A 24,560-nucleotide genomic window follows, 5' to 3' on the forward strand; every position below is an offset into this window, starting at 1 on the left:
TTTTAGTTTATGCGGTGTTGACAAAATGATGCTGCATAGGCCTCTGGTTTGGGCAAAAACTACTTGTGTGTTTGAACAGAATGACTGGCTGGGGGAGGGAGAGAAAGGATGTGCACATGGCCAGGGCTCACCATATATAGCAGATCTGAAGTTGCTGGAATCCAGCATGAGCTTGAAAGCCCTACAGCTGCATCAAAACTGCTGTGGCGATTTTGAAGAGCCCTCTTGCAAAGGCCGGGAGTGTCTGCCAAGGCAGTTCTCTGGCTGGACTGAGACTGGGACCAGTCTGTTTTCCAACCCTTTCCCACCTGCACAATTTATTTCCTTGTCTTCTTTGTCAGAGGCTTCTTCCCCCAGACTTATAAAAATGTTCCAGTATTTCCCCATCTTAAAATTAAAAAATAAAAACAGGGACACCTACGTGGCTCAGTCAGTTGAGTGTCCAACTCTTGATTTCAGCTCAGGTCATGATCTCACAGTTGAGGGATCGAGCCCCAAGTTGGGCTCCTCGCTGGGCATGGAGTCTGCTTAAAATTCTCTCTCTCTTTCTCTCTCTCTCTCTGCTCCACCATTATCCTTCCCCCACTTATGCTCTCTCTAACAAAATAAAAGTAAAAAACAAATAACAAAATGTTTCCCTTCTGTCCTGTTTCTGATTATCAATCAGTGATTATCAATCTTAATCACTTGGAGTATCTTAAAAAGTAGCTTACAATTACTTCTTAATCTCCTAATAACTCCTTAAGATCCCATGTCCTCTGGTTCTAGACCCCAGGAGGCCAATGCAACTGCTTGTCTTGACAATCCCCAGGCAGTCCTCCTTCCCCTGTGTTCCCATAAGATCTGTGGGTCTGCTATACACAGAGCTTATCACCCTGAACTGTTCTCAGGTCTACTTTACTTGTGGCCTCTCCCAGGACAAAGACAGGGAGTACCAAGAAACAATTTCATATCATTGGCGATCAGTGCCATGCTGTTCATATTAATGGGAAGAAACCCCCATCTCCATGACCACCAAAAGGGAACACTCAAGCAGGAAGCCAAGTATTGAATGGAGAAGGAGCAGTTAGCTTCAGATTTGGATCTCAGGTCCTCCATTACAGATGAAGAGGCCTGTGAACAAATTCCTTAAAATTGCCAAAATCGTCTCCCCATTGTAATCATGAGAGGGTTGAACTGGATCTGTGGTTTTTAAACTGTGGTCTGAGTTTCCACAGAGCTACATAAGAGTCCCTTACCAGTGCATACATTGTGAAGACCTGAGTGAACAGGTCATTCTCACTTCCTCAACCCAAACAGCAATTCTTTATCTATGCATATATGGTGACTGGGTATAAAATTTCATATTTAAAAAGGGCCCAGCTGGTAAAAGGATTGAACCACTAGATCTCTTCACTTGCAATGCTTTTCATGCACCTTTTGACTTGCTAACTTCTACTCATCAGTTTAGACGTCATTTCTTCAGTGAAGCCCTCCCTGAATGACCCATCCCCCCATCTAAATTATGTACCCCTCTTCTCCCTGCCATTTCCTCTCATCATGCTATTTCAGCTGTATTCTATTAATGATTTAATATCTCTCTCCCACACTCTGGCCCTGTGAGGACAGGTTCAATTGGAGAACAGATGTAATAATTTTATGGATTTAAGATGTTTTTAATGTTTATTTATTTATTTTGAGAGAGAAAGTGCAAGCTTGTGTGACGGAGGAAGGACAGAGAGGGAGAGAGAATCCCAAGCAGGCTCTACATTGTCAGTGCAGAGCCCAATTCAGGACTTGAACTCATGAACCATGGGATCATGACCTGAGATGAAATCTAGAGTTGGACGCTTAACCAACTGAGCCACCCAGGCAGCATCCCCCTCCTCCCTTTATAAAGTATTCTCTACACCCTATGGAGGACTAGAACCCACAACCCTGAGATCAAGAGTTGCATGCTCCAGAGACTGAGCCAGCCAGGTGCCCCTAAAATTTTATGGATTTATGTTTAATAATGAGCTGGTACTGGGGCGCCAGTCAGTTAAGCATCAAACTCTTGATTTCGGCTCAGGTCATGATCTCAAGATTTGTGAATTCAAGACAGTTTGGAGCCTGCTTGGAATTCTCTCTCTCCCTGTCTTTCTGCCCCTGTCCCACTTGCTCACTCTCTCTCTAAATAAACTTTAAAAAAAAGAATAAGCAGGTACTTTAAATAATAAATAGTATTAATAAATATTAAATAGTATTAGTATCAATCAGCAATTCTTTAATTACTTTGGTAGTTTTAATTACCAATGAGGAAAGCAACTTAACACTGTTGAGTTAGCCAGATCCACACTTAGAATTTTCTCTCCACCATGTACTAACTAGTTCTTTGGACAAGTTCTTTGACTTCTCTAAACCTCTGATCCCTCATATATAAAACCTCTGATCCCTCATATAAAACAAGAATAAAGTAGTTGTAACAATGAGTGAGATAATACATGTAAATAAATAAAAGATAACATTTTTGTAAAGGGCTTGGTAATTATATTTATGACACACCTGACTTTAAAATAATTTTTTTAAGATTTTTTTAAAAATGTTTATCTATATATGAGAGAGACAGACAGACAGACAGTGTGTGAGCAGAGGGGCGGGTAGAGAGAGACAGAGACAGAATCTGAAGCAGGCTCCAGGCTCTGAGCTGACAGCACAGAGCCCGATGAGGGGCCCGAACTCACAAGCCGTGAGATCATGACCTGAGCTGAAGTTGGATGCTTAACTGATGAGCTACCCAGTCGCCCCTAAAATAATTTTTAAAAATCCAAACTGCAGGACGCCTGGGTGGCTCAGTCGGTTAATTGTCTGACTTCAGCTCAGGTCATGATCTCATGGTTTGTGAGTTTGAGCCCCACATCGGGCTCTGTGCTGACACCTTGGAGCCTGGAGCCTGGAGCCTGGAGCCTGCTTTGGACTCTCCCTCTCTCTCTCTGCCCCTCGCCCACTCACACTCTCTCTCTTAAAAATAAACATTAAAATTTTTTTTTAATTTAAAAAATAAAAAATTAAAATTAAAATACAAACTGCATTTTACTCCCTCCCCATTCCATCTCCATCATAGGCATACTCTAATTTTATTTATCCCATTCCATCTTCTAAAATTAGCTTCTGCATTTAGAAGGTACTAGCGTTCCATGACAAATTTTGAGAGGAGTCTCTACAAATCAATTAACACTTGTAATGCCAACATAAATTCCAGCTACATACATGTAACAACCCAGAGAAACTTAAGCAGGAGCAGAGCTTCGCCACTCTCACCCAACCAAAAGACAGTGCCAGGACCCTTCCAAATGCCGTGCGAGTCAAGTTAGATCTGAGAACATCAATTACTTGATGAACACTTATTGATACAAATTAAGAGTAATACACAGAACTATGAGAAGTAATATCTCATTTTCATATCTTTCCAAAAAGATAAAAATAATTCTTGCTTTCAATAAAGTCACCATCCACAAAGAAGACTGATACGATAAAACATAAAAATGTTACGTGATGAGTGCTATGATAGAGGTCCCTAAAATACTAAGTAAACACAGAAGAGGAACTAACTCTTGCTTTCAAAGGAAAGGGAAGGTTTCAAACAGAAATGATACCTGAGTTAGATACTGAATGAAAAAACAGGAGTTTTGTCAGGTAAAGAGGAGAGAGAAGGGCTTTCTGGACAGAAGAAAACTTGGTATTTCTATTATATAATATTGTTTTATCTTGCAGAGGAGGGAGTGGTGGTGATAGCAGTACCTAGAATAGTACCATATGAGAGTAGCAGGGGTGGCATAGTTGGTGGAATCTGAATGCCATGCTAAGAAATATACTTTGTCCTGAGAATAATGGAGAACATTAGGGAGAGTGTGTGTGTGGGCACGTGCATGCATGCTGATTTAATTTGTATTGAGAAGATCAATGGCATGTGAAGATGGAAGTTGGGAGGCCAAAGACCAGTTTTCAAGTACTGTTTCTTATAATCCAGTAAAATCAATTTAACAGGTGACATGTTAAATTTTTTCTTTAAAATGAATTCAAAAGGAATAGAAAATATCAGAGATTATCTGACATTTTAAGGACAAGTTTTACGAAACCGTAGTATCAGAGACATGTGTGTTCTGGGTTGCAAAGTAAAATTCATTTGTTACTGTGGGTCATGGGCAAAAAAGTTTGAAGGGGTGACTGGTGACTGACCAGATGAGGGGGGTAAGGGAAGAGTCAGGGAGGTCTCCCCAGTTTCTGGTGTGGACACCTGAATGGATTGCAGTGCCACTGCCCAAGACAGTAAACAGAGGAGGAGGCCTGCTTTTATCAAGTACACATTTGGATGCAGGAAAGCCTAGACAGCAACCTCTCTCAACAATTTTTCAGCAGCCACATTCAATACTAACCTTGTTCAGCAAAGACAAAGGACACACAGTCATTGCAGCTGCTACAAGTTCACGTGAATACACAACTGATAAGGCCCCTCTAGAAACTGGACATACACAGAAAAACTTGGGAACTAGAGAAGGCAGATAGGATAAGGGAATCATCAACACCTCCTCCAGGGGAACTAAAAGGATGTGAGAAATCCTGTCCCTATTCTAAAGGCCAACAGGGAGCCATCACCCTTGGGAACCCAAGCAAGCTTTCTGAAAAGTCCACTGCCAGGGTATTCTGTTTAGTAGGGGTTTTTTTCCCTCCTTTGGGGGATGGGGCAGATTCTTTCTACTTTTATGACTGCTTTCTAAGCCTCCCAACCTCTCCCTCATACTACCACCTTCAGGAGGTATTTCAACCCTATACATCTCTAGGAAGTCCACTGGGCCCTGTAATACTGGACTTGGCTATCCTTCAGTTACCCTCTTGGAGCTTCAGGCTAAGAGAACAGGGCTGGAAGAACATAGCTTCTCCACAGACTTGGGTGGAATGATTATCCCTTAGAAGAGAAAGTCTCCCCAATTCTTCTTGGAGGATAACAGCACAAGTGGGCCCCAAAACAGCACAAGTTTTACAAAACTGTAGTTCAGGCAGGAAGTACAGTTGCCTATAATGGATGACGGTGAAAGAAGTGCCGTGCCCAAGGCACAAGCAGATACTCTGGAAGTACAAGGAAGTATAACTAAATCCAAATTTGGTGGTGGTTGCAGCGTAGGGGGCAGTATTGGATAAAGAGTGCTCTGTGGCAGAGATGACATTGAGATGTACCATGAAAGGTGAGGAGAATTTCTATCAGAGAAAACATGAGCATTTTAGGTTTAGGGAATATCAGGAACAACACCCAGGACATATGAGCAAAGACATGGGAGTATTTGAGGACAGCCAGTTGTCTGAAGTGTCTGGGTCAGGTTTGTAGAGGAATTCAGTGGGAAAGGTTGCCATAAAGTATACTTCCTGCCTGTTATCTGCTAGACAATGCACATCATGTCATACCCATCTCTCCAAAGCCCCACAGTCCTTAACACACAGTAGGTCCCCAATAAAAGTTTGTTGATTCAAACTGGAAAGATACTGATTCATTCCACTGAAGACTGCAGATGGTGAGAACTAAAGAGAAAGGGTGGAGGTAAGACCAAATGTAGATTTGAAGCAGACAGCTTCCCTCCCGCTACTTAACTGGTAATAGTAGTACTCCCCATTCCTCTGAGAAATGAAACCAACCTCAGCAAGGAAGACACAGCAAGCATGTCTGGAAACGGTGGCTATCTTGAGAGAACTGTAAGTAGTTTCAAGGTTCTCCTGGCTACTATTAGGGATTGACCTTGGGATGTGGTCACAGGGATTATATATTTGATTTTGCCATCCACTCCCTCTAACACTCTGATACCTCTAGTTATATAGGCAATAAAGAGCCTTTCATACAAGCTCTGAATATTATCTTTGAGCTCCTCTGGGAATAGCCTCGCCTCTTCTGAACCCTCCCACCTTTCCAGTGAGTAATTCTACAGTGCAACTTCTGCAGTCCTCTCCTCTTGAAAAAGTAGTTTTCCTCTCAGTATACCCAGCTGCCCTCCCTAAGCCTTTTCCTAACCTTCACCATTCAGACAGAAGGTAGTTTGGCTTCACAGCTATGTGACTAAAAGACATGGTACATTTCAAAGAAGAGGCAGAACTAGTAATGGTTTTGATAGTTGCAGGTTCCTCTATGATCCCATGGGCACTACTTACTCAGATTTATTACAGAACTTAGCCATTCTCCGATTTGTCACTGACTATTTTAAATATCTTCTCTCCTGAGGCTCCTGGATGGCTCAGTCAGTTGAACATCTGACTCTTGATTTCAGCTTGGGTCATGATCTCATGGTGCATGGGATTGAGCCCCACGTCAGGCTCTGTGCTCAAAGTGCAAAGCCTGCTTGGAATTCTCTCTCTCCTTCTTTCTCTGCCCCTCCCCGTGCTTGCATGCGTGCGCGCGCTCTCTCTCTCTCTCAAAATAAATAAATAAAATTTTGAAAAAGAAAAAACTTAAATGTCTTATCTCCCTCACTCGACTGTGAGCTTCTTGAGAACCACAGCTAGTTCCCAGCAAACTGCCCGGGACATAGTGTGCACTCAATGAAGTACTCGCTTAGAAAAAAAATAACATAAAATAAATTGCCACCTTATGCCCCTTAGCCAATCTCAGTGACTATGTGAGTTCAGGAGAAATATTTCAGAGGTGATCAAAACCAAAAAGTCTTTATATAGTAGTCAGTTCTGTGATGCAAAGCTCAGCTGAAGGCAGTCTCAAACAAGGGTCCTTTTGACAGGGCAACCATTCCCCACGTTCCTCAGATACTCACTATGGTCAAAGTAGTAAACTTAGTTCTCCAGAATTTACTTTCCTGAGATCTGGCAGTTCAATAAATGCATTCCCCAGCCCCCACTTCAACGTCTCTCCTATATCCTTCTGACCTTTAATACTGTGTAACATTAGATGAAAAATTGATTTTTTTGGCTACTTAATTTGCAGCTGAAGAAAAAATATACTGTTTAAGGTGTTAAATATTTTTACACGCAACAAACCTGGCACGAATCTAACCTGTATGCACATTTTAGAGGTACAGGCGTAAATGTCAGTGCTATAATTTGTTATAAGTTTCTGATGACCAGCAATGAAAATGACCACGGATTCTCACAATTCAAACCACTTTTACGTAAATGTGAACTTTCCTAAAACAGCCAAGGGAGAGAACTTTCCATCCAAGCTCATAGAGTCTCTAAGAGATACTGATAGCATTGTTCACTGGGGTAGGTGTTCTTTGAGAAAAGCCTACAAATATTAGGTTCTTTCTGGGACTATGCTTTGACCTTTAGTAAAAATGTGCTTTAAGACATTAGTTATTAAAATGAAAGGAACAGTTTTTAATGCCTGAACAACTGCCATTTCATATATTCAGCCCTGCTGAAGGCTATACCTTACAAGTCAGCAGTGTTTAAAAAAAAAAAAAAAAATTTGGTGACTTCACTTAAATTGCTCACTTACCAGACGTGAAGCAGAGTTATAAGAAACCATGAATTGAATGTATCAGGCATCTGACACCCTAGAAAATAATAATAAAGTATAAATATGTGAGGGTTCAGAGGAAAAATATCGCCTATATTTTAAATATTGGTAGGAATCTGCTCAACTAAATATATGGCAGTTATAGTGCTCTCTGATTATACTACCATAGAGAGGGCCAGTAGAACCACAGAATAAGACTACGAGTTGAAAGAGTATTGAATGCAGTCAGACAACCAGCCCTCTAGTTCCAGCCCTGTTACCACTTTGCTGTGTGGCCTTGGGCAAATCACTTTTCTTCTCAGAGGCTGTTTTCTCACTTTGTATAATGTGGCCTAGATGATCTCTATGGTTCCTTCCAACTAACATGTTATTTTCCCTTCCTGGTCTCAAATTCTTCTGGAAAGCTAGGAAGACACTACTTTGCCTACCCGAATTAAGTACAGGCTTTTTTTACTTGAGCCCTGCTAAGTCTAAGTTCTAGTTTCTTTTTCCTGTCTTCCTTAAGGTGACCCAGTGTGCTAGGAACATGGGAATGCTGAATGACTCGTCCAAAATAAATGACCAGGAGAAAGAAATGGGGCTGTAGGGAGCTGTAGTTGAATAAAAAAGCAGATTATATCTAATGAAAGGCCATTCATCAACCTGTAGGAATGATAAAACTGGGCTTTAAGTTACCAAAACTCAGGTCAGTGCTTAGCCATCCAAACCTCTCAATTCTCAGATCTCTAGGAAATGCCCCTGGCTAGATGAGGGGTCCTCCACTGAATGCTGAATGTGCCCATCCTGTTACATGACAGGGAGAAAAGCAAAAGCAAGAGGACAAAGAAAATGAGTAACAGTGGGAAATGCAGGCCCTTCGGGTACAATCAGTCCTTTGGAGAAATGACTCAAGATAAAAGGGATATATACTGCCTTGCAGCAAACAATGAAGTATACAACGTACTAAATGATAACACAAAGGGGCCATTCGGAGAGAAAACACAGGGTAGGACCTCTGTGAGGGACACTAACACCGCCAGTAATAATAAAGAGCAGTAATTCCTTATAGGCTTACTACGTGTGACATTATAATTGGTGCTTACAGGCATAAGCTCAATGAATCCTACCAGGCCTATGAGGTGGGTATTAATATTACCCTCATTTGACAGGTGAGAAAATGGACTCCTAGAGAGATCATGACAACTGCCTAAGGTCACACAGCCATGAAATGAAACACCTGGGATCAAACTCAGATCTGCTTGATTCCAGGCACCATGTTCTTAATCACTAACTGCTTCTCTAACACTATAATCAGAACCTAACATTCACTAAGGGCCCATACTTCCTGCCAGGTCCACTGCTAGTCATGTCAATAATTTTCTCACTTAATCCTCACTTTAACCCTGAAGGGAGGTATTATAACACTCATTTAGAGGCTCAAAAAGGCTAAGTAACTTGAGGGCAGCCACAATATTAACAAGCTCGCGGTTGGGCAGGAGTTTAAGTCCAAGTCCGTCACAAAGTGACACCAAAATACTCTGGTGAGTGTACTGGGAGGTGCCCAGCAGTTGTCAAGTGGACTTCCTCTTGGAACCCAGCAGGAGGGAGGTGAAGGCAGGCCTGGCCAACCATACAGCTATTAAGATACATGCCATCTGAGAGTGGGCCAACCACCCTCCACCTAGAACAAGAATAGCCATGAGAAACTCTCAAGCCCAGATCTGAAGTTGGGTCTTTTTTGGATGCTAGAACAAAACATTAAAAAGAAAAGTTTTCTTGGAAGTCTGTCTTTCAATCTGGAAAATGAAATTTGGCTGCTTCTAAAGGACAATCTGTTCAATTGCTACCTCTACATCAAAGTTTCTCAGCAGCCTCCAGGAGCCTTTCCAATTTTCTCAGAGAGGGAATCAGTTCTTGGGCTGGAAAGCAAAGACAGGCCAGCAGCTGGACTTGGGTCACAATTTTCCATTCTGGGGGTCGGCTCAGGGCTGAGGATGGGAAAAGAGCTGCATATTGACTCCCTGTATCCACTGGGGTCAGAACAGAAACCCAGAGTAAAGCCCTAAAAAACAAGACCACTAAATGTCTGAGCATGAGCAACACAAAAGCACAGCAGATCTTTAGCTCAATGAACTATGTTTAAACACTTCAAAGCTAAAATCTGTTACTGTCTTCTGCCATGATCACACTCTTACAACAATATACACTCAGTGCATTATTTTCTGAGGCTATGTACTTTCTTCCTCACTACCAAGTTGGATAAAATTAAATAATTCATTGCTGTTATGGAGTGGCAGTATTAACACAGTTGTTTGTTTAATGCAGGTTTTAGGGTCAGACCTCCTGATTCAAAACCTTGACTCTACCTCTTACTTGCTATTTGACTCTGGGTAAAGTTATTTAGCCTTCTCTGTGCCTCAGCTGTCTTCTCTGTAAAAATGGGGAGAACAAGAGAACCTACCTTATAGGGATTTGTGAGGACTAAATGAGATAAGGCCTGTAAAACGTTTAGCAAAATGGTTAATAGTTAATACGTACTCAATAAATATTCACTATGGTTGTTTCTCAGTGAATTATTTAAACACTAGGGTTTAAAATATCTTAAATAGGTCACTATTTAAGACTGTGTCAATAAAATGATGAACCTCAATCACTGACTCAGAACTTACTCATTAAGGAGCCTCCTCTCCAAGGTAGTAAGTCTTTTAAGAGCTAAAAACAAAGCAGTTTTCAGGCAGTATGGAATTAAACTTTACTGATCGGCCCCCTCTGCTCCAAAGTGCTCTTCATAACAGTACTGATCTCCAGAAGACCAGTTAGCAAACCACTGTATGCTCACAGAGGGTATGCTCATTTATGTCACAAATGATATACACCATCAGAACATCTTGAAAACAACAGGTGGCTGGCTGTTAAGGTTATCTCACCAGTCAGAATCCCCAATGTGTAGGCCTCTGGATCAAGACCTTTGAACACCTTGGCTCTGAGATGACAGAGAGTCTATAACTTGGGGCCTACCCACTAGGCTATTATAGGCCTATTGTTTATTCACAAGCACACTGTTAGTGAACAACTCATTCTTATTCAATCTTCATGAATTAACACTGGCTTCGCTTTTGTTGGAAGAGTGAGGATGATAGTGTTGAGCTACCTAAGCCTCTCTAACCTTTTAAAAAATTACTGAATGCTCAGGACTCTAAAAAGTCAAGTCCTTGGGGCGCCTGGGTGGCTCAGTCGGTTGAGTGTCCGACTTCAGCTCAGGTCACGATCTCGCGGTCCGTGGGTTCGAGCCCCGCGTCGGGCTCTGGGCTGATGGCTCAGAGCCTGGAGCCTGCTTCCGATTCTGTGTCTCCCTCTCTCTCTGCCCCTTCCCCGTTCATGCTCTGTCTCTCTCTGTCTCAAAAATAAATAAACGTTAAAAAAAAAAAAAAAATTTAAAAAGTCAAGTCCTTAAATACCAAAAGTCCAAGAGAGCAACAGCCATTTTAAAGGTGTAATCTTGGAGGTGGCTGGGTGGCTCAGTCCATTGAGCGTCCGACTTCGGCTCAGGTCAGGATTTCACAGTTCGTGAGTTCGAGCCCTGCATCGGGCTCTGTGCTGACAGCTCAGAGCCTGGAGCCTGTTTCAGATTCTGTGTCTCCCTCTCTGCCCCTTCCCCATTCATGCTCTGTCTCTCTGTGTCTCTCAAAAATAAATAATGTTATAAATAAATAAATAAATAAATAAATAAAAAATAATAATACAGGTGTAATCTTGGAACCAATATATATATTCTCTTCCTTTACCCCAAACCTATCTGGCCTACTCTTTAGAATCTTTCTTTAGAAGATGCAAGGGTGGGAGCACCTGGGTGGCTCAGTCGGTTAAGCGTCCGACTTCGGCTCAGGTCATGATCTCACGGTTTGTGAGTTCGAGCCCCGCTTCAGGCTCTGTGCTGACAGCTCAGAGCCTGGAGCCTGCTTTGGATTCTGTGTCTCCCTCTCTCTCTGCCCCTCCCTGCTCATGTTCTATCTCTCTCTCTCTCTCTCAAAACTAAACATTAAAAAAAATTAAAAATAAAAGATGCAAGGGGCACCTGGGTGGCTCAGTCAGTTAAGCATCCGACTTTGGCTCAGGCCATAATCTCATGGTTTGTGAGTTCGAGTCCCACATCAGGCTCTGTGCTGACAGCTTGGAGCCTGGATCCTGCTTCAGATTCTGTGTCTCCGTCTCTCTCTGCCCCTCCCCTGCTGGTGCTCTATCTCTCTCACTCTCTCTCTCAAAAATAAATAAACATTAAAAAAAATTTTTTTTTTTTAAAAAGAAGATGCAAGAAAGGCAGTCTCATTGTTTCATAGATATTTATCTGCCTCCAAATAGATTGGATCCCTTTTTTATTCACTTGCCACAGTTTGGAACCACTATGGTTTGATTTTAAAATTTAACCTACCCATAAATTACAAAGGTGGACCACAATGGAGCATAATACAAATGAACAAGCTGTAAGTCTAAAAGGCAACTCTCAGGGCACCTGGGTGGCTCAGTCTGTTAAGTGTCTGACTTCAGCTCACATCATGATCTCACAGTTCATAAGTTTGAGCCCCACATCAGGGGTTGTGCTGTGCTGTGCTGTGCTGTGCTGACAGCTGGGAGCCTGGAACCTGCTTCAGATTCTGGGCCTCCCTCTCTCTCCACCCCTCACTTCCCTCCACCCTCAAAAATACATAAAACATTAAAAATAATAATGAATGGGTGCCTGGGTGGCTCAGTCAGTTTAAGTGTCTGACTTTGGCTCAGGTCATGATCTTGCAGTCCATGAGTTTGAGCTCCACATCGGGCTTTGTTGCTGACAGCTCAGAGCCTGGAGCCTGCTTCAGATTCTGCATCTCCTGCTCCTCCCCCATTCACACTCTGTCTCTGTCTCTCACTCTCAAAAGTAAATAAACATTAAAAAAAATTTTTTTAATAATAATAATGAAAAAAAATAAAAAGCAATTCTCAAACTGAGTCCCAAAAAACCTTAAGCAAGGGGCACCTGGCTGGCTCAGTCAGTAGAACATCTGACTCTTGATCCAGGGTCATGAATTCAAGCCCCACATTGGGCAGGGAGCCTACTTAAAAAAAAAAAACAAAAATAAAAAATAAAACAAAAAAACCCAAAAACAAACAAACAAAAAACTTAAGTAAGTGGGGTGTCACTGAAAAAATGTACTGCCTCCCCAGGTAACATTCAAAAGGCAAAGCTAGAACAAAGCTCAATGAAGCGTTTGTCCTCTAATACATATAAACATCAGTTTACAATATTAATAGAATATCTCCTAGAGGAGTTCTCATTTAAAAACAATAAAATACAAAAATATTAAGATGGATTACAGTTTATAATTTACAATTACATTTATTCATAGGCAGTATGTTACAGTGGAAAAATTTCTGGCCTTTAACCTAGACAACACAGGATCGAGCCTTAGCTAGGCAATTTTGGGAAATCATGTAGTCTCTTTAAGTTTCAACTGTTTCTGAAAAGAAAATAAAAATGAAAATAATACAAGTCTTTCCTATCCTACAAGGCTTTGTAACTTCTAAATGAGACAAATGTAAAAGTATATCATGTAAATGTGAATTATTAACATATAAACTTTTATTTTTATAGTTTACAACAGATTATAAATTGAAACATAATATGTTACCTTAAATATCTAATAATAATCTCATTATGCAATCTATAATATTAACTCAAGGATCTTCAATAATGAAGACTGGCTAAGACAGATAGCAAGTAAACATCCCTTCAAAATAATTATAAATAATTTATGAGTTACTTATGAAATCAAATATTAAATAGATATCTGAAGATGAGGTTTTAAAAAGATCTGATGAGGGGTGTTTGGGTGGCTCAGTTGGTTCAGTGTCTGACTCTTGGTTTTGCCTCAGGTCATGTTTCACAGTTCATGGGATGAAGCCCCATGTTGGGCTCTGTGCTAACAGCATCGGGCCTGCTTGGGATTCTCTCCTTCTCTCTCTCTACCCCTCCGTTTGTGCATGCACGTTCTCTCTAAAACTAAACAGTTATAAATAAATAAATAGAAAGAAAGAAAGAAAGAAAGAAAGAAAGAAAGAAAGAAAGAAAGAAAGAAAAAGATCTGATGAGTGGCGCCTGGGTGGCTGTTGGTTAACCATCCGACTTTGGCTCAGGTCATGTTCTCAGTTTGTGGGTTCTACCTCCACGTCAGGCTCTGTGCCCTGAAGCCTGCTTCAGATTCTGTGTCTCCCTCTCTCTCTGCCCCTTTTCTGCTCAGGCTCTTGTCTCTCTGTCTCTGTCTCTCTCTCTCTCAAAAATAAACAAACATTAAAAAAAAAAAAGATCTGGTGAAAAATAATTGGGGACAGGTATTCCAAAAACCACTTAAGAAAAATCCAGGGACACCTGGGTGTCTCAGTTGGTTAAGCATCCAACTCAGTTTTGGCTCAGGTCACGATCTCACAGTTTCGTGAGTTCAAGCCCTGTATCAGGCTCTGTGTTGACAGTGCAGAGCCTACTTGGGATTCTTTCTCTCTCCCCAACTCTCTCTGCCCCTCCCCCACTTGTACTATCTCTTTCAAAATAAATAAACTTTAAAAAAGTATTGAAAAATCCAACTTCTAATATCAACAGTTTCTTCATCAAGCAGAGAAAATATTTTCTCCTTTCAGACTAAACTCTCCCCAAATGAGAAATTTTTAGAGATTAAAAAGAAGCAGGGAAGTTTTGTCACTATAATAAATAAGAAATAGAAGGTAGACACTAAATCAGGATTACAACTCAGTAGGGTATTTTAAGTTTCTAATATTAACATCAATCTGCTGAAATTGTAAAAATCACCAAAACAACTTGCATTTGGTTTTAAAAATCCAAAATAGTTATTAAATAATCAAAACTGCATCTACCTATCTTCCTTGTTATTAACATAATTATATATGAACAATTGCTGTCTGTGAAAAATATCAAGTAGGTGTTTGTGGCTTGCAGGATAATGGTGGTTATGTCCACAGCACATACACATTTCTTTCCAAAATCTGTAGGACTAGAAACAGCTTAAACTTTCCCAATTACTTTATAAGTACCTGCTTTAACTAAACTTAATAACTAAACAGTTTACAGCATCAAAATGAATACTGTATTGATATAATCAACTGCTAATGGTGGTCTAAACCAGTAAAACTCTTTGGGAAAGCAAGTTTTCTTTTTTTTTTTTTATTTTAAGACAGAGAGTGCAAGCAGGGGAGAAGGGCAGAGGGAGAGAGAGAGAGAGAGAAAGAAAAGCGAAAGAGATCGAGAGAGAGAGAGAGAGGAGAGAGAATCTCATGCAGGCTCCACACTCAGCATGGAGCCCAACACGGGGCTTGATCCCACAATCCTGGGATCATGACCTGAGCCAAAATCAAGAGTTAGATGCTTAACTGACTGAGCCACCCAGGTGCCCTGGAAAGCAATTTATCAATGGGATATAAATAATAAAATTATATGTACCTTTTGACCTAATCATCCTTCAACAGAAAGAAAAAAAAAATCATTAGGCATATGCCAGGATTAACCAAAACAATTAAAAACTAGAAATAAAAGAGCAATGATTGGCAGAAAGCTCATTTCATGTCAAAATGCTAAGTAAAACATCCAGAACGTAGAACAGGATTTGTTTTACTATGACTACTCATACGTAAAAAGATACATGTGTAGAAAAATGTCAAAGTAGTGGACAAATTTTTAGGTTTCTTTTTTTTTCAAACTTGTTAAAATGTCTAATCTATAGGGTTCTTTTGGCCTTTGTTTATTCTATTAAAAGAGAAAAATAAACAGCTTTTATTATATACTTTATGCAGAAAAAACTGCTTCACCAATGACTCAAAACCTATTCCACGAAGATATTAACAGTCATAAAAATGAAAAGTAGAATCTTTTTTTTTTAAAGATTCTATTTTTAAGTAATCTCTACACCCAATTTGGGGCTCATGACCAAAAGTCACATGCTCTACCAACTGAGCCAGCCAGGCACCCCATGAAAAGTAGATTCATTTTCCTTTTCAGAACTATCAAAAACAGTAACTTACTTAGAAAGAATTCCTCGAAGTCAGTTTTCTCCACACAGCTAGTATACATGCGCAGGGCCGCAATCTTAATCTTCTAGACAAAAAAAAATAAAACCAAACTCAAGATATGACCAAGTGGATATTCTAATGCTATTAGATGTAGGTCACAAAATCTTATATTTGTCTAACTAGAATGATGAGTCCAAACCTGTCACTAGGCAGATTTAACAGCTTAACCAACATCAATTATTTCTTTTTCTTAAAGCCAACCATTCACAGACTTCAAACAATTTTTATATTTATGATTTAGCATCAAAATGTCAAAAAGATTTTTCCAATATTTAAATGAAATCTTTCCTTTAATTCAACTCATTTCATCACATTTGAGCCTCTATACCACTGTTCAGCATCATTCACATTAACTCTTTATAATCTGAAACCCTTTACTTTAAAAAATTACCCATTCTTCTGACCAAAACCAAACAAGCCAAACAAATAAACAAACAAAAACAAAAACAAAAACTCTTAATCTTTCAATCTTTCCTCAGAAGCACTACTATCCATTCTGTAAAAGTTTTTTTTTTTTTTTTTTATGCCTTGGGGAAGGGGTCATTTTTTTCTATATTTTCCCTAGTTTTATAGTTTGCTGATTAAGAAGACTGTGCTTACAAATAAGGGTTTTTAATGAATGTAAAATAAAATACAGTAAAAGGATCAACTGTTTACTATTCCCCAAAGCACTAAGAACTCTCTTAGTACCCTTAAAAAAAATTTTTTTTAATGTTTATTTATTTTTGAGAGACAAAGAGAGCACAAGCAGCACAAGCAGGAGAGGGGCAGAGAGAGAGAGAGGACAGAGGATCTGAAGCAAGCTCCGAGCTGACAGCAGACAGCCGGATGAAGAGCTTGACCTCACAAACCACGAGATCATGACTTGAGCTGAAATCAAGAGTCATGCTTAACCAACTCAGCTACACAGGTGCCCCAAATTCTCTTAGAATCTTGATCTGAGTGGTGGTTTTAATTTAGTCACTGAATTATATACTTAAGATTTGTATATTTTACTGTATGTACATTATGCCTTCATAAAAATAAATCTAAAAGTGAAAAATAAATTCTTTTATGAGGTGAATTGTAGGCCTGAAGACCAACTCAGTGCTCAAGTAAGGAAGTATTTCTAAGGACTGTGAATTAAATAAATTAGCCCATCCACAAAAGGCTTACAGAAGCTTATTTTTTCTTAAAATGACAGAGAATTACAAACACAAATATGCAGACTAAAATAATCTACACAAACTGAGAATGAAATAGCAAATGAAGACAAAACAATCTAGAATTTTAGTAAAGCTATGTTTTTAAGGTTCAAAGTCACCAAAAATATACTATACCCAATACTATATAATGGTCATATTTCTCTATACAATCTAGAGTCAAAACAACAATGTCTCTGATGGGCAGAAATACCTCGAAAAAATTAAAGAAGGATTATGTCTCAAATTATAATTAAGATTTTTTTTCTTTGCTAATTTGGTATCTGTCATGTTTTTAAGGCTTTCAGAGTAAAGCTCAAATAGGGGGAAACAGAATAAACATATAACAACTGGAAAACAGACATACCTACATGGGGAATAAATCAGCATTAGAAGCCAATTTAAACAAACCCATGGTAAGAAACTAAAAAAGAAAAGCAAATTAAACCTAAAAGCAAGCAAAAAGAAAGATATAATAAAGATCAGAGACCAATAAAATTGGAAACAGAAAAATAGCACAGAAAATCAAAGAAGCCAAAGCTGGTTCCTTGAAAATATCAATAAAATTGACAAAACATTAGTAGAACCGATCAAGACAAGAAAAAACAGAAAAGATAAAAATTAGCAGTATCAAGAATCAGAAAGGAGGGGCACCTGGGTGGCTCAGTCGGTTAAGCGTCCAACTTCAGCTCAGGTCATGATTTCCAGGTTCCCGAGAGTTCGAGCCCCACAACAGAGCCCAGAGCCTGCTTCAGATTCTGTGTCTCCCTCTCTCTCTGCCCTCCCCTGCTTGCACTCTGTCTCTCTCTCCAAATAAATAAACATTAAAAAAAAATTTTTTTTTTTTTTAAAAGAGGGGTGCCTGGGTGGCTCAGTTGGTTGGGCATCTGACTTCGGCTCAGGTCATGATCTCACAGTTTGTGAGTTCGAGCGCCATGTCAGGCTCTGTGCTAACAGCTCACAGCCTGGAGTCTGCTTCAGATTCTGTGTCTCCCTCTCTCTCTGCCCCTCCACTGCTCACACTCTGTCTCTCTCTCTCTCTCAAAAATAAACATTAAAAAAAAAAAAAAAAACTAAATCTACATAAACTCTTCCAGAAAACAGGAGGGAAGAATACTTTCTAGCTCTTCTGTAACGCCAAGATTACCCTGAAATCAAAACCAAAGTCATCAGAAGAAAATAAAATTATAGAACCATAGCCTTCATGAACATAGATGTAAAAATCCTTGGCAAAATATTAACAAATCAAATCCAGCAATATTTTCTTAAGATTTCTTATTTTTAAGTATCTCTACACCCAACATGGGGTTCAAACTCAACCCCAAAATCAAGAGGTGCATGCTCTACCAACTTAGCCAGCCAGGTACCCCAAATCCAGCAATATATTTTTTTGAGAGAAAGAGAGAGAGAGACAGAGAGAGAGAGAGAGAGAGAGAGAGAGAGTATGAACAGGGGAGAGGGGCAGAGGAAAAGAGAGAATCTTAAGTAGGCTCCACGTTCAATGCAGAGCCCAATGCAGGGCTCGATCCCACAACCTTGGGATCATGACCTGAGCTGAAATCTAGTATAGGACACTCAACCAGCTGAGCCACCCAGGCACCCTAATCCAGCAATATTGCAAAAGGGCAATAAATCATGACCAGCTGGGATGTATCCCTGGAATGCAAAGCTGATCCAACATTCACAAAGCAATCAATGTAATTCACCATATCAGCAGGCTAAAAAAGAAGCCTATTCACCTTTGCTAACATCTGCAGCTCTTGGGAGTATTTGACACAACACATTTTGGGAAGTACTGGTCTATACCATCATTAAACTAATGATATACTAATATGATCATCCTAATCCTTTGGCTTTGAAGGGCCTATTTCCATTCTCAAGACAGAGCATTTAAGATATCTGTTAGCTCTTCACTTCAGTCAACAAATAATTTATTGAGTACCCAACTCAGTGCCTGACATGGATTTGGATATTGGGAATACAGCAGTGAACAAAGAAGTCAAAAACTCCTGCTTTCATGAAACTTATGGTCTACTTCGACTACAGACACATTTATAATTTTTTTTTTTTTTTTTTTTGCCTATAAACATAAGAGAAGACATACAACTTTACTGGTAACCAAAGGAATGCAAATTAAATTAAAATATACCATTTCACACCATCTAATTTGTAAACATTAAACAGCTTGACTGTATCAAGCGATGGAAATGGTATCGAACATTTAAATCCTACTTACAGATATATAAACTGATATAACAACTGATAAGTATAATTTAACAGCTGATAAATATAAGTTAATGGCGCACCTAGCTGGCTAAATTGATGCAGGATGTGACTCTTGATCTTGGGGTTGTGAGTTGGGTGTACAGATTACTTAAAAATAAAATCTTAAAAAAAAAAATACTGTTAAAAATGTTCATACACTGGTACCCAATAATTCTATTTCTCTTTCTCAAGAAACTCCTGAACAATTTAAATGGTACTATTATTATGAAAAGCCTAAAACAAGTGTCTTTAGTAGAGGAATAGTTAAGCTGTAGTTTCATTATACAGGGTGAAGCTAATCAGCAGTTGAAATGACAAAAATCAGGTCTCCACTCAAAAACATGTTTACTAATAAAAACAGGTTGAAAAGATACCACTTATATAGTTTACATATGAACACAAAATAATAGTATATATGTTGTTTATGGGTAATATATGAGTGGCAAAAGAACAGAATTTTACAAGAGGATGACAAAAACCAACTTTAGAACAGTAGTTATCTCGGTGGAGAAAGAAGGGAAGAAATGGAAAGGAAGAAAGGAGAAATGGGCTGGAGTTTTTTCTGTAAAATTTTATCTTGGAAAAAACAAAACTAAGGCAAATATGGTAAAAATTAATATCTGTCAAATATGGGTACTGGTATATAAATATCAACACATTTACAATTTTAAGTAAAATTCCTAATGGTCTATTTCTTGATTTTTAACTCCGCATTTTCCTTCAGATTCTTACACAGAAAGTCCTCTAAGTTCATAATTAATTATTCTGCCTGAGGAAAGGCAGATTTGCCACCAAGACCCAAGTCATCCCTTGAGAAGATTTTCTCACATGTTCATGAAGAAAGCCTTCATCACAAATAATGAAGACCTCAGCAGATTGGCCAGTGCATTTACACAGCGCTCATAATATGGCAATCAGGAGCATTTTATAGTTCCTCGCTTTTCCTGCAGTGAAGCCAAACCTTTATACTTGGGTGAGCCATTAGCCTGGACAAATGTCTAAAGCAAGTCCCCTAAGAGCATCACAGAGGGACTGGAAATAACTTGGGGAAAGGATTTCTTCAAGATTCACATAGTAATTTAAGTTAAAGAGGTAGGTCAGACTAAATTCCATCCTGTTAATACAGATTGTTCTGGTTCTCAGATGACTTCATGTTTATTTCATTCTAACTTTGGAAGACCTCATCAGTGTACCTGATGAAAACACAAGCACCTAAGACAGCTTTAAGAAATGCAGATCAGCTCTCCCACTGACTGAGGCATCTCATACCATCTTACAAGATGAAAAATGAATGTAGTAAAAAGTTTGCACTAACAGCTGTGTGAATTGGAGGGGCTTTGAAGTCATTTGAACCTTCTATTTCATACTGGAATTCCTTCTACAACATTCTTGATTCACAGTCAACCATCTGGGCCACTGTTAAAACAAGTCCAATGACCTTGTGAGGTTACCTATCCCCCGAAAGGACAATTCTTGTTGTTAGATTTTTGTTTTGTTGAATGTAAATCTGCTTCATGTAACATTCATGAAACATCCACTGCCCACTGGAATACCTTAGTTAGATTAAGTCTCTCTCTCTAAGTCTCTCTCTCTCTCTCTCTCTCTCTCTCTCTTTACAAATACCTGAGAAGAACCATCATCATGTCTTCTCTTTTCCAGGTTAAGCATTCCTATTTCTTTCAACCACTCTTCATTCAACACACTTTCTGAAGCATTCACAAAACTCACTGCCCACTTCTGAGTACATTCCAGTTTGTCAGTGTCCTTCTGAACAGAAAGAATTTTTTGGTTTTATGTTAATCTGGAAACTGCCTTTTCTATGGCATGTGGCTGAACATGATAAACATTGTCCTTGTTTTATCTGATACTGCCACATAAAGATAATGGGAAAGAATGTTTATTTTAGGACAAATAGGTAAGGAAAAGCTACATTTAAATTCCTAAATATGAATCTAGAAGAAAAATGAAACTACACATGAAAATGTTACGGAAAAAAAAATGGAGGAAAGACAGTTGATATTGCCGTCAAGCAGATATTTTTCTCCCTAATGAAAGACATACGAAAACACAAAACTCAAAGAATCTTTCCAGGGCAATCCAATCCAAGGGTCTAGCCATAGATTTCTGAGTCAACATTTGCTGAAAAGGGCTTGCAATCTCTCAAAATGGAAAGTTATACCTATGTTTTCCCACCTATATTTTACTAGAATGTTATACTTTGATGTTTCTATCACAAACTAAAAAAAATAAAGGTTACAGAAAGTAGACACTACCACATCACAAAAGACTTTAAAATGCAAATATTAAGCACTTTGTTGAGGTCACAAAGGAACCAACAAAAATCAAAGGCTAACTTAAACTACAACAGTGAAGAAATTTTCCTGATGATTTAGTAATCCTTCAAATGGTAGCCAACTTTCCCTCTGGAATCATAAAAAAACAGACTAGACAAAGCAATGGTAGCAACCAAGTGGAACTCAACCATCAAGAAATAAATAAAACAGTAAATTTTTCCCTTTTTTTCTTTCTTTCTGCTCTCATTTCCCTTCTCTTTTAATTAATTTCTAACTTTCAAACAAAATACACTAGTTTTTAAATCCAAATGCCATAATCACAAACATTTTTTAATAAGGGAAAAGACTCTTATTAAAAACATTACCAAATATACCAATGATTATCATTTGCCAAAAAATTAAGATGTAAAAAAGATAACTTTAATGAATATAATTAATATTTCACTGATGATTAAGAAGGGACTTCATAGTCTTAGGGTCTCAAGAACATCATCATTACCTAGGATAGGTGTTATCTTTTTTTCTAATTTTTTTTGATGTTTATTTATTTTTGAGGGAGACAGGGAGAGGCAAGAGCACGAGTAGGAGAGGGCAGAGAGAGGGAGACACAGAATCCGAAGCAGGCTCTGGGCTCTGAGCTGTCTGTACAGAGCCCGGTGGGGGGGGGGGGGCTCAAACTCACGAACCACAAGATCATGACCTGAGCCGAGGTTGGACACTTAACCGACTGAGCTACCTAGGTGCCTGATGTGTGTTATCTTCTATACTTTTCAAAGCCCCTTAAAAACAAAATGCTTGAGGCACTGGTTGAGCATCTGACTCTTGGTTTCAGCTCAGGTCATAATCTCGTGGTTTCATGGGTTCGAGCCCCACACTGGTCTCTGCACTGGCAATGCACAGCCTGCCTGGGGTTCCCTCTTTCCCTCTCTATCTGCCCTTCCCCACCTGTGCTGTCTCTGCCTCTCTCAAAAATAAATAAATAAACTTAAAAAAAAATTTTTTTTAATATGCTTGTGGAATCACGATTTGCTTTTCAGAATTTATGTAAAAAGGAGATACAGAGAGAAGCCTGTACTTGCTGTAATGAGAACTGTTAGGAAGAGAACCGACATTCCAAGAAGAAACTACAAGTAAAGTCTGTAATAAAATTCAAATTCTAATTTGAATTCACCCTGTTAAAATGGTATAACTGTCATCATTTGATCATTTAGGGCAAAGCTATGTTTTCTAGAAAAGCCCTCCTTACTGCTTTGCATTGATTTGCTTTTGATTAATACAGAACTTATGACTGATTAGGCTTATCCAACATTCTAACAACCTTGAAAAGCATTAAAAGGCATTCTGCTGGGGCGCCTGGGTGGCGCAGTCAGTTAAGCGTCCGACTTCAGCCAGGTCACGATCTCGCGGTCCGTGAGTTCGAGCCCCGCGTCAGGCTCTGGGCTGATGGCTCGGAGCCTGGAGCCTGTTTCCGATTCTGTGTCTCCCTCTCTCTCTGCCCCTCCCCTGTTCATGCTCTGTCTCTCTCTGTCCCAAAAATAAATAAAAAACGTTGGAAAAAAAAAAAAAAAAAAAAGGCATTCTGCTATAAAAATAGAGAGAAATGCCAGCATCAGGAGATAACTGGGCTGAGAAAAACTCAATGATTAATGTTTTATTATTTTAATTAGTTAGAGGCACTGTTATAAAAACCCACGGGCAATATGCACCTGATGCAGAGAAGATATTCACTCATATATAGCAATTACTATAAAACAGATAACGTGCTAGGCCAAGGCTTGACTAGGAATGATACAGCTAGCAAATAACCCTCCATAATAAGAATTACAATAAATTGCAGAATTGACTAGTTAATTTAAAACATGCTTATTAATAAAATTTTAACAAAAATCACTACAATGACCTAGTGAAAAAATGATTTATGAATATGGATTCATCAGAGAGTAATATTTTCTTAAGAATGCTGCCCTTCAGAACATTTGGCCCATCTACTTCCTTAGAACTCATTTGTATGGCATATCATGTAACAAGATCCTGGAAAGCCCAGTCTTAGCTTGCACTGAGATACTTCTAAGGAATCAGGCTAAAGGAATGAGGGAGTAGTTCAGCCCCACATGTTACATAGATTTAGAATGGGAAGGTGGAGGGAGACAACACATTTTCAAGTTCTCAAAATAATATATGAATTTCACAAAAGCAAAACAGAAGCTTTAAAAAATCTTCTATGAGGAGCAGAAAGCACAAAGCCCAAAAAGAAAATGAGAAGAACTTAAAAAGAGTTTACCCATTTACTGTATTTCAAAGGTCCTGTAAATCCCATGGCTTCTATTATTTTTGTGAAGGTACCAACTTTCTCCTCAACAGGCTGTGGGGAATCCTTGGTAGTAAAAAGCTATTTAATCAAAAAGAAGGGGACAAAATTAGTTGCAAAATAATTTTTTAAAAAGAATGCTTTTGTTTCTCATTAGGCCTAAGCGCATTTTTATTGCTTAGATTTTTTTTTTCACCTAGAATTTTTAATTCTCATTTTTCTGGGCATCTTATCACTCAGTACAAACACATCTGGAATTCTATCTGATATGTGTCCTCGAAATTTCAGAGCCATCTCACTGACCATATGCCTATGAACCTATGTCTAGAAAATGATAGATTTGGGCTATCAGAATAAAAATTCTATGGAAAAGAATACTTTTAAAAGGATATCTTGACCCTCATCTCCCAAAGAATTCTGAGAAGAATGTTGTATGTTTTTGATATAACAGGAAAAGGAAAGAGAACTACTGTCTGAAAGCAGTCAAAAGTCATTCAAAATCAGTCACCCAAAGCAAGCACTGAATAAATGTTTCTAAACTCATATTTTTTTAGCATAACAAATTTTATTAATAACTATAGAAGATATGAGTCTTATAGTTTGCAAATAAACTCCAAGAAAAACTTATTCTAATGCTAAGCCTCTCCAAATGAAAGCAGGCTATATAATCAATAAGAAATTCTCCAGAGGGCACCTGGGTGGTTCGCTCAATTAGTTGAGCATCTGACTCTTTATTTCGGCTCAGGTCATAATCCCAGGGTCACGGGATTGAGCCCCATGTCGGGCTCCACACTGAACATGAAGTCTGCTTGAGATTTTCTTTCTTTCTTTCTTTCTTTCTTTTTTTCTTTCTTTCTTCCTTTCTTTCTTTCTTCCTTCCTTTCTTTCTTTCTTTCTTTCTCTCTCTTTCTCTCTCTCTCCCTCCCTCCCCCTCTACCTTCTTCTCTGCT

The 24,560-nt window shown here is 38.9% G+C and overlaps 1 protein-coding gene across 4 annotated transcripts in view; it reads right to left on the reverse strand.

The window, feature by feature from the left end:
• UQCC1 (ubiquinol-cytochrome c reductase complex assembly factor 1) overlaps window positions 1-24,560 on the reverse strand; it is a 101,760-nt gene that overhangs the window by 52,622 nt on the left and 24,578 nt on the right. For 2 of the 4 annotated variants that reach the window (XM_060616405.3, XM_060616410.3), the window contains exons 4-7: window positions 23,584-23,691; window positions 20,632-20,772; window positions 15,515-15,587; window positions 7,451-7,508 (exon numbers count right to left, since the gene is read on the reverse strand). In XM_060616405.3, coding sequence (XP_060472388.1) covers window positions 7,451-7,508; window positions 15,515-15,587; window positions 20,632-20,772; window positions 23,584-23,691 — 380 coding nt within the window. The remainder of the gene's footprint in view (window positions 1-7,450; window positions 7,509-15,514; window positions 15,588-20,631; window positions 20,773-23,583; window positions 23,692-24,560) is intronic. The other 2 variants (XM_060616414.3, XM_060616424.3) reach the window with 2 other exon arrangements.

The sequence above is a fragment of the Panthera onca genome, chromosome A3, assembly GCF_046562875.1.
Source record: "Panthera onca isolate mPanOnc1 chromosome A3, mPanOnc1 haplotype 2, whole genome shotgun sequence".
NCBI classification, from domain to species: Eukaryota; Metazoa; Chordata; class Mammalia; order Carnivora; family Felidae; genus Panthera; species Panthera onca.